General features: G+C 41.0%; 1 protein-coding gene across 1 annotated transcript in view; it reads right to left on the bottom strand.

Moving 5' to 3' along the window:
• Window positions 1-717: 717 nt before the first annotated feature.
• The window catches only part of EML1 (EMAP like 1), a 1,110,860-nt gene continuing 1,100,199 nt past the window's right edge, over window positions 718-11,378 (bottom strand). Inside the window, exon 22 of the mRNA XM_044073595.1 lies at window positions 718-869. Coding sequence (XP_043929530.1) covers window positions 718-869 — 152 coding nt within the window. The remainder of the gene's footprint in view (window positions 870-11,378) is intronic.

Here is an 11,378-nt window from a genome sequence, read left to right as displayed (position 1 = left end):
GCATGACATCTGGGGCCAGAGTAGTCATCATACCATTCTACTCAGCCTTTATCAAACCCATCATAGAGTATAATGCCCCCTTCAGTATGAACCTGACCAGACACATGCAGCAAATGGAATGGCCACAAAGGATCCTTACAAAAAGAATACAGGGAATAAACACAATGTCCTACACTGATCGCCTCAAAGCCCTTCTCTTTACTCAGTATCATACAGACTTCTGAGAGGTGATCTTTGGTTGGCATACAAAAAATCTCAGACCCTGTTTTGGCTAACGTTTTGTACATCCACAAAACAAACAGCATCAGAACTACTAGATTAAAAGACCTACATATTGCTTGTGACATAAATAAGATGTGTTGGAGGGAGACAGAGATGTTTCTCAGAGGATTGCAATTCTCAGGACCCGAGTCTCCCACCCATGTGAAGCTGACTTCCTCCCTATCCTTTTTTAAGCGCAACTTAATACAATGGATGGGTAATTGGAAATTCACCCCTGGTTTGGTTGTTATATAAGTGATGGACAGAGACAAATCAGTAAATCACCAACTATATAAATCAAATTTGCGGGTCACATTTGGCTTACACAGCTAGGCTTATAAGGGACCCAGGTGTTGTTAGCCTAGTATATATCTATGTACCTATGTGTCCAAAGGAAGAATGACAGTTAATAAGGAATTATAAACATAGTCAAAAGACTCTGTAAGATTTGTGGGTTTACACAGAATCGCAGCAAAATACAGAAACCTCTGAATCAAACAATACACACTTACCAAAAACATGGAATCCTAGTGTACAGGTATAAGTAGTCCATTCAATATCTCTTGTAGAGTCAACGCTTACTACTTGTTTGCAGGTTGAGGGAATCCCTGGGGAAAAAATCAATTGTATACTAAATTATTTCAGTACATGTTGAGAATGACATGCTAGCTTTCAAAGACATAACTGAGCATCCTGTAAAACAGACAGAAAAGAATAACTGCAGATGTAAATTAAATCATTGCTGAAATGTACGTATAGCATGAGCTAAAATATTTTGCACTCAGCAAAATATAACAGAACCATAAGAAAGACAAAAATCACTACTGTGCATCATCATATCGGATTTCTGTTGCATAAAGATGCCTGAATAATCGGACCTACCCCATACTTATTACACACTAACTCCGAGATCACCTTACCTTTGAGAAAAGGGAATATTCCAAGAAATGGCGCTCTCACAGAATATGCAAGCCCATTTTTTGGCCTTTCATTCTCAGTGTTATTGGACTTGCTAAAACTGCATCCAGACATTTCAAATGGTTACCAGTAAAAATGTTTCATTAACACTAGAGTCAAACTACTTCTGCTAAGGTGGTTCACAAAACAAAATGGAATATTCAGAGTTGTTATCAAACAGTGTTATATTTACCAAATCTATGAAATCTACACACTTTTTTCCCTTATAGGATCAAATTTGGAAATATTTAATACAATTTCTGCTTTCATGCAAGTTCAGCAAGCAGATAATTTAAATAGATGTGTAGTCCACCAAGGAAAATTTGAATTTTAATATAAAAGGCTTAGTCATGTTCAATGCATACATAAATGTGTACCGTTAACTGCTCAGTGGTACTGGACATAGTTATTTACCAGTACTCTAAATGGCAAAAACCATATTCTTGAAAATTGTTTCCAAAGGTGGCATTAAGTTAGATCGAGGAGATAACACAAAATATATATTTTTCAACACTTGGATACACCAGGAGTAGAACTTGTTACCACCGCCAGTATAAAGCAATAAAACAACTCAAGCTAAGCACAAAATCAGACAAACAATGCAATAAATAAGTTGCTTAAGACCTGGATGCTCTAGGATTATGTATATTCAGCATTTATATCAAGATATTTAAAAATAAATATACAAAATGAGTTCAGCTTCAGTGTACAGGATATTTATCAAAAACGACAGAATGAGCACCTCTTAAAAGACAACAGCAAAACTGAGAGATAGTGCTTCCTTAGTTTGTGACTGTGATGTCGAGGCACAGTAATAATCTTGCAGTTTTTACATGTTTCCAAGTATTTTTCTGCGGTCACAGAAGCAAAGGAACAACATAGCTCAGTTCTTCTATAATTTATTTCATTAGTGTCCAAAAAAATATATATGTTATGCCATATCATAAAAGATAAGACAGACCCAGCCTTCTGTAACCATTCTCAGTATTTCAAACTGCACAAGCTTAAAAATAAATATATGCTAGACATTTTGTATCCCTACAAATTAAAATCCTTAACACTATTTAGATCTTGCATATCTATCATTTTAAAATCACCTTCTCTCCATTAGTTAGAAACTGGAAAGGATTGAAACTCACTGAATGTTCTTCCATGAGGTACAGCTTGTTAAAGCTGTGAGTATTACAGTCAGTACCTTTTCTATTAGTGCAGTGACAGTGATTTCAAAGCTTTTGGGTTTTCATGCTTGCATGCACAGAGTTAGTGCATGTGTGTGTGTGTGTGTGGGGGGGGGGGGAGGCTACCATATGGTGCAGTGGAGCTTACCCCCTGGGGAAAAAAAACTGTTTTTCATCCAGATGACCACTTTATTATATCCAGTTGTAACTTCAGCTGAAGGTTATGGAATATTTTAGGATAACAACATTATCTGTCTAGTGGGCCGGAAGCCAAGGGGCTTAGAATTCTATGGTTAGAAATCCACTCACTGTGATTCAGATTTTAGATGACAGACAGTCCACTTGAAAGTGATCTCTACGCTAGTGAGTGCAGAAGGGTAAGCCTATGCTTACCTACTACGTAGTGAAGGTCACTGCTGACAGAGTCTGACCCTGTAATCCAACTGAAAGCCTTCTGCTGATTTCACAGGTAAAAGAAACTCAGCCAGGCCACCTTATATATTAGATTCTGTCAGAAACATATAGTCTTGCAGCAGTGATAGCTGATGCCTTTAAAGCAAATGGGAGGGGGCTGCAGAAGCAAATGAATGCTTTGGACTAACTGGAATGGGGTGGGGCTCTATTACAACAGGTCATAACCATTAACTCTGATCAGCTGATGGAGTCAAGTCACTTTCACTAACAGACTAAGTACCCACTGATTATAGCCACTTTTTAGAATATATATACCTGAGATGTCCAGCTGTAATCAACAAGGCCAATTTTAGGTGAAATGGAGTCCTAGACTAAAGACTACCTGGCTTTCTGTTGCATAGCTGGTCCTTCCAGTTCCTTCCCTGTGCCATCCTGGCCCCACACCATCCAGAGAAATTACATTTATTTTTATTTATTTATTTTTTTTGCAATTTATTACACCATTGCTGGTCGAGACTTTGCTGTAATTAGTGTGGAAGAAGTAACTGAATTAAGCCTGAGGTCACTAGACCTTCAGAATTCACAGGGTTCTTGATGCTCTGAGGTACATCTTAGACTTTTTTTAAACAGTCTTTTGAACAAATATCATAAGTAAGGAAAGAAATCCAGACATGTTTTTTTCTGTCAAGGGTAAATTCATTGTGCATAAAGCTTAATGTTCAAAGCTAACAAAATAGTAATTCCCAATAAAATGACATAACTGCTTACAAAGATACACAAGTTTTATATGTGAATACTGCCTGCTTCCCTACCTCTCCATAAAAATAGCTACTTTCAGTATACCCTCTGGTGCTAGATTAGGATGAAAGTAAAAGAATAAATGACTATAAGCATACATTATACAGCTGATACTTTGGGGCAGGGAACGAGTGATCTGGATAAAACCTACATAGGTTCATAAGTAAGTACTAGGCTATCGGCCCAAGGGCCTACGTAAGCCTAGCCAACAAGGTTCCCTGGCTTATGTCACCCAAGAAAGTTATTTTCCTGTGCCACTGTCGAGCAGAGACACAGAAGTGATCACCAGGGGTGTATTTCCTATTTCCCATTCACTCATCAAGATTTTTCTTGAAGAGTGCTAATGAAGAACTTTGCTTGACATAGATGGGTAGCCTGTTCCAGAGTATGGGAAGTCTCTGGGACAGGAATCTATCCCTCCAGCATGTCCTGTTTATTGTGGTGACAAGGTTTAGGTCCCTAGAGGATGTAGCTTGGAGGGATTGGGATTTCTTTAGGTGTAGCATGTCCAACAGCTCCGGGTTTGACATAGCTTTATATGTTAGGCAGACATCACCTCGGAGTAGGTGATATGCTACGGAGTAAAGCTGGAGTTTTTTGAGGTGGTCAGTGTAGGGCATTTATTTGAGGCCAGTAATCCTCTTTGTGAGGTACTTCTGTGGCCTTTCCAGCTGCTGCAGATGTCTTGTGAGGTACATTCTAAAATGGGCATTGTACTCTTATAATGGGTCTAATGAGTGTCAAGTAGAGGGGAACAATGACCTCTTTTTTCCTGGATGAGAACACTTTTATGATGAGGTGTGCCATGTAGAAGGACTACCTGACTACTGTGGCAATGTGACTATCAAAGGAGACACTGGGTCCCAAGGTCTCTTAAAACAAATTTGGAGTTAAGTAGATTGCTGCCTATGTGGTAGTTCATGGGTACACAGCTTTTACCAAAGGGGATGACACTGCACTTTTTGGCAATGAGCTTGAGGCCATGGCTCTGACTCCAGGCATCTGTCTCAGCAAGGCCCTTCTGTAGGATGTCCACATCATTTGGGGGCTTGACTATGGCTCCTAGTTTGCAGTCATCTGTGAACGTCGTTAGCCAGAGGCCTTCTGTGTTAGCCTGTACTTCAGGGAAGTAGATACCAAACAGGAGAGGTCCCAGGACGGAACCCTGTGGTTCTCCACTTGTCACTGCTTTGAGGTCAGATTTGGAGTCCGCAACCTTTACAGTGTGGGTTCTGTCAGTGAGCCAGTTGACAACCCATCTTGTGATGTAGGGATTTATACCTAGTTTAGTGAGTTTAGCTATAATTCCAGAATGGGGGATGGTGTTGAAAGCCTTGGCGAGGTCAAGATAGGCTATGTAAATCACCTTACCCTCATCTACGGCTTTGGTGACTGCTTCAAAAGTCTATCAGGTTCAGGAGGCATGATCTGCCGTTCACAAAGCTGAACTTGGTGGGATCCAGAGTTTGGAGGTTAGCAATGTCTTCGTTTATGAGTTCCATGATGATGCATTCCATGGCCTTGCAGACCAGGCTCGTCAGGCTAATAGGTTGATAGTTCCTGGGATCAGTGGTGGCTCCCCCTTTGTGGAGTGGGATAACTGTTGCTGTGCGCCATTCAGTGGGCACAAAGCCTGATGCAAGGCTATTATTGAACATGGTGCTTAAGTGGGGAGCCAGTTTGTTCTGAAGTTAATGTAAAACGCAGCCTGGGATGTTGTCCTTTCCCATGGATGCTGTGTTTTTGACTTTAGAGAGTGCAGCTTTTACCTGCGCAGTTGTGATTACAGGGACTCTGCATTCCTCCTGTATATATATGGGCCCTTTACGGGGTGGTGGTGGGGGGGTAATGTTAGCACTGAAAGCACTGAACCTATCTGCCAGGATGTTGGCAATCTCAGTTGGTTCTGTAATTTTCATGCCTTTGTGCTGTAACTCAGAGCAGATCTGGGTGTTGTCATCAAGATTTTTGACATAGCTACAGAATGCTTTGTGGCTGTCCTTAGAACTAGTGGCGATTTTGTTTTCGTAGCTATCTTTGGAGGATCTTATAAGGGATCTCAGCTTCTTACGGAGGCTGACCAGAGAACTCCTCCACTCATGGGATTTTACTCTCTTTTGCAACAGTTTCTTCCTTCTGTTGTACAGTTTGCTTATGGCAGGGGACCACCAGACTGGCTTCCTTTTTTTGGAGGATAGCGTCTTGGTTCTGTTTGGGATAGCATGATCCATTCCCTCGTGTAAGTGCTTATAGAGTGCATTTGTGTAGGATTCAGCAGTTCTAACTATACTGTCCATCTGCATGGGCGTCATGAAGTTCACCACTTCTGTCTTAAGAAGCATGAAGTTGGCTTTGGAGAAATTTTTTACCATGGTTTCCTTAATGGGGGGTAGGGGCGGGATATCAAGGGTGATTAGCTTATGGTCGGATCAGACCAATGAGGAGTTGACTTCAGGTGTGGAGCACCGGTCACTCATGTTGATAATGACTAGGTCTAGGATATTGGTGCCCCTGGTGGGGGTGTGGATAAGTTGATCCAGGGCACTGGAGTTTATGAATTCCAGAAAGCATTGAGCTAAGGAGTTGGTACACAAGTAGTTTTCCCAGTTAATGGTGGGGTAGTTGAAGTCGCCCATTATTAGGTTGTTTGGCTGAACCCTAATATTTTCCAGTACATCAAGAAAAGAGGAGTGGGAATCCTAGGGCATGGTGGGGTATCTGTAGCAAGCTACAATTTGGATTGCAGTTTTGCCCAGAGTTAGTTGCACTTGGATAACCTCGGATGCATTATGCTGAGCAACTAGCCTGGAGGTGTGGATATCCTTAATGAATATGGACACAACTCCGCTTTTGGTGTTTCGGTCCAGGTTCGGTCCAGGTTACATGGCCGAAAAGTGTGGTATGAGTTATAGCCAGGTAGTCCAGGGGTGCTCTCTGAAGCCTTGAACCAGGACTCAGTCACTGCACAGATATCGATGTTCTCCATTTTGAGGAGTGCCTCGAATGAGTGTATTTTTAGATTTAGACTTCTAGCATTGAGTAGCATTACCCTCACTTTTTGCTTGCCTGTTCCTGTTATGGTGGTGAATTTTTTATTTGAACCTTGCCTAAAAAAGACACTATGGGGCAGAAAGAGCCTTAGCCAGTATCCAGAATCCCAGGGGCGACAGTTGCAGGCCATATGTGGCAAAGCATCGTGGTCTGTCGACCATGTCATCCCAAGCAGACAGATACTGGATCCCCTTAGAATGACACCAGAAGCTTAGCCAATTGTTGAAGTTGATCATTTTGTCCTTGCACTGCGGTATCATTCGGGGCGATGGCAGAATGCTACTCAGGGCTAGGGTCATACCTGCCTGGGCTACAAGATCGGAGAGCTCGTCCATGTCTCTTTTCATATAGTCCAGGGAGATACGTCTCAGGTCATTCACACCAACATGGACAATGACAGAGTCATATTTGTACTTGTTGTGGAGTGACCTGAGTGCATGGGTTATGTGGCGGATCCTGGCACCTGACAGGCAGCTGACAGTAACCTTCTCCTTGTTTAGCCTGGTGAGTGGGACATCAGTGTGCCTGACGAGTCACCTATGACTAGTGTGTTGGGTATGTTGTTTTGCCTCATTGGCTGTGGTTGAGTGGCACACTGAGTCTGTGGGCTATGTGTCATTTGGATTGTGTTGGGGATGGAGGTTGCTTGCTTTCTGCTTTGGAGGTCTCTTTTGCTTAGACAGATTATTATTGAGAGCCTCCGTGAATGTTTTTGTTTTACTATGTGTGGATTTTGGTGGTGTAGATTTAGTGAGACTATGTGATGAGTGTGGTATGGTGCAAATGTTTACCTTCTCCTGATGACTGTCAAGTTCAGTCTTGGTTAGAGAAAGCTTTACTTCAAGTTTGGCTAGATAAGTGCATCTCTCATAGGTTGTAGTGTTGGGTGGTAGGAGGAGAGGGTTGTCTGTGCACATAAGGCAATTTCTACACTGCCTCAAGATGCCCAGATTCATCAGATAGACAGGAGAGAACATTGGAAGCTGACCCTTGGACATGCCTGAATAAAAAAACTATTTTCCTCTAGATAAGTGAGGAAAGTGAGTACAAGAGCTGTTTTTCTCTAAGCAAGTGAGAAAAGTAAGTACAAAAACTGTTTTCCTCTAGGTAATGAGGAAGATTGAGTGCTATAGTAATTAGTAGCTTATTTAGTGCTTACAACTTCTGAACAAGTGCTAGGCATGAATAAGCAAATTTAAGTGCTAAAACTAAAAATCTGTATCTGCACTAGACGAGTTACAGGACAGAAACAAGTGCAAATGCAGGCTTTCAAATCAGAAAGTTGAGAGAGATGGAAGAGATTGCCCAAACAGCCAGTAACTACAATTTCTGGGCCAGAACCACTCCTTATGTGGTAGACAGGTTACCTAGTGCTTACCACTCCCACTGATAAGCTAGAAGGTTTCCCTCCAACACAGAAAGGCTTGGGGGGGCTCAGAAGCTTACATACAGTCCCGGATACAGCAAATCTGTATCTGGAACACTAGTTACAGGAAAGGTAGGAAACAGGCTTACAGTTTTTTTTTTTTTTTTTTTTTTACAGAAAAGTAGCAAAAACAGTAGTAAAAAATTCACATGCAGTGCAAGCTAGCACACTTGAGTATGTAGCAATATTAGACCAAACACAGTTTAAAAAATGCAATTAAATTACAAAGGACTAAAAGCAAGTGCAGAAAGAGTTTATTTACATAGAGTACAACACTCCACATAGAAGGAGCAACAGCCAAAAACATAACAAAACCAAGAACTGTTACAACAGCAATGCTTCTCTTTGCACCACTGTGCCAGTAATCAGTTGCTTTCACACACATCCTGCCCAAACCACCAATCACTCATGTATTGTGCACTATGCTGATGTGTGTGATCGAAAATGAAAAAAAAATATATATATATGGCTACCCTGTTACTTTTAGATACAAGATCCCCCCCACAGTCATTTTCATCATGGACCAATCTATACCCATCAATTACAGTCACTTTGTCTGTGCACATCTCAGGCATCTGATAGTGTTAAAATAGCTACAGTAAAGTATTCTGGCTGGCTTTATAAAAATTCACACTAGTTCTACAAATCCAGAATGACTGTTCAATTTAAACAAATGGCAGCAGAGTCAGACACATATTGACCAACAGCCCCTGTTATCCAGCAATTAAAGCCACATTTATTGAGACTCAGTGCACCTCAGATATGAGATTGTAATGAAATAAAAATAACAGTGTGTGACAATTTTTTTAGCCTTCTCTCACACACACACACATACACACACTTGTAATAATTAACTGCAGCCATTTACATAACTGTGTATATCAGAAGTTTGATTGTGATGAAATGAAGGAATGAACAAATACAAGAATAGATGTCATACATGAACCTATTTTGTATACTCACTACTTTCAGAATACAGTATGTAACTCCTTACAACCACACTCTCTCATATAACTCTCAACTTCTTAGTTCAAGCATCAAGGAGAAAACTAAAAAAATAACTGAGGACAAAGGGACGAAAATCAGGGACAGATATTGTCCTTAGATAGACAGACAAAGTTAATAGTATAACAGGTGTTGCATTAGTACGGTCTTTCTGAAAGGTATTAAGTCTGAAACTCAAATGTTATTTAGTGGATGAAATATTCAACGATTTGCTAAAAAACACAAACTTTACAAGGAATACACCAAATTATAAGGCACAGTCAGACATTCTGCAAAATCAGGGACAGTTCAGAACATCTATGACCCCAGCACACAAAGCAGAATCACCTTAGTCTTCATTTGGAGTTGACTTAATTCCAGGCTGTTTTGAAAACAGCTCACAAAGCAGAGTAGGATGATTTTTTTTTTCTTTTTCTATCTGGATCTTAGAAGTGTTCTGAACTCCACCATGCACAGTAGCATGCACAGAATTCTAAGTATTACAATGAGAATGGGAAAGTACGCCAACACCAAAAAAGTAAATATCAAAAAAAAAGAAGTTATGTACTCACCATAACATTCCATGTGAGTTGCTCATCTCGCCTTCATTCTTACAGATGGGTTTGGAGCCGATCTTCGGCTCTGAGTTGGCCTACTACAAAGCTCGAGGTCTTCACACAGCTCGAGGCCAAGTCCCTATCCCATGATGGACATTAAGATAACTCAGATCTTGTTTGCTGCGTGTGACAATACCATGTGCCATTCTATCACTTTTTTAGGGAAAACCCATAGAAAGACTGAGCAACCATGATAAAAAACTAGTATCTTGGTCCTCGAAAAACCCTGAAGGGGGTAGGAGGGTGGGAAGTAAGAATGAAGGTGAGATGAACAACTCACATGGAACTTTATGGCGAGTACATAACTTCTTTATGTGAAGTTGTTCTATCTTGCCGTTCATTCTTACAGATGGGTAGCGTTCCAAGCACCATCTTTCTCGGGTGGCTCACGGGAATATGTTTTTCAGGACAGTAGAACTAAAGGAGGCCCTGTCCCTGGAGGCCCAATCAACTTTGTAATGGGTGATAAAGGTATGAGGTCTTGACCAAGTGGCTGCTGCACAAATATTGTCTATAGGAAGCTTAGCAGAAAAAGCAGAGGATGTGGACACTGGTAGAATGAGATGTAATTTTATGTTGTAAAGGTAGAGTGCCAGCTAGTGCCAGCTGAATAAGTGAAAGTGATGCAATCAGATAACCATTTAGATAGTGTTGTTTTTGCCACTGGCATACCTCTCCTAGAATCTGAAAAGGAAACAAAAAGTTGTTCTGATCTTCTTAACTCTCTGGTTCTATCCAGATAAAATCTGAGCTGTCTATGAACATCAAGCTTGTGCAGCATGTACTCTTAAGTTGTTGGTGTGTTTGGGGAAAAACACTGGTAAATCTATGATTTGGTTAAGGTTAGCTTCAGTACAAACTTCAGGTAAGAATGAAGGATTTGTTCTCAGGAACACACAGTCAGCATGAAAAAACAAATATGGAGGATTTATAGACAAGGTCTGTAGCTCTGATACTCTACGGGGAGACGTGACGGCTACTAAAAAGATATTCTTCCAAGACAAAAATTTCAAATCACATGAGGAAGCTGGCTCAAAAGGTGGGAGAATAATGTGAGAAAGCATGTAACATTTAGGTTCCATGAGGAATAAGGGGATTTCACTGGTGGTCTGAGGTGGAAGGTCCCTTTGAGAAAAGTTTGGATAGCTTGTGTGATATGTTCAATCCCTCAAAGCCAAGGTGAAAATTAGAGATGGCGGCAAGTTGTACATGAACTGTAGCTGCTGCAGCTCCTTTGTTGAAAAGCAAAGTAAAAAATTCTAATATAGAGGAAATGGGGGCTTGGTAGGGATCAATGTTATTCTGAGAAGCCCATATAGAAAATCTCTTCCATTTGCTAAGGTACAACTTCCTAGTAGAGGATTTGTGAGAAGATATTAAAATATGCTGCGCTTAAATTTGAGAGGTTATGGAACCTGGCTATGTTGGAAATTGGAGCAGCCAAGCTGTCAATTTTAGGGACTGAAGTGAGGGATGAAGGACCCCCCGTCGAATGAGTCAGAAGGTCTGGATCTGAGTCCAGAACCCAAGGCTCTTCCAACCGATGAAGTCGAAGGAAGGGGAACCAAATATGACAAGGCCAATGAGGGGCTATTAGAATGATGGTCCTTCCCAGGGCTTTTGCTTTCTGTAGTACTTTGGGTATCAAGAGAATTGGTGGGAATGCACAGAGGAGACCTGGAGGCCAATCAT

The sequence above is a fragment of the Protopterus annectens genome, chromosome 6.part0 (genome assembly GCF_019279795.1).
Source record: "Protopterus annectens isolate FY-2018-M chromosome 6.part0, PAN1.0, whole genome shotgun sequence".
NCBI lineage: Eukaryota > Metazoa > Chordata > Ceratodontiformes > Protopteridae > Protopterus > Protopterus annectens.
This window is presented reverse-complemented; position numbering and strand designations above follow the sequence as displayed.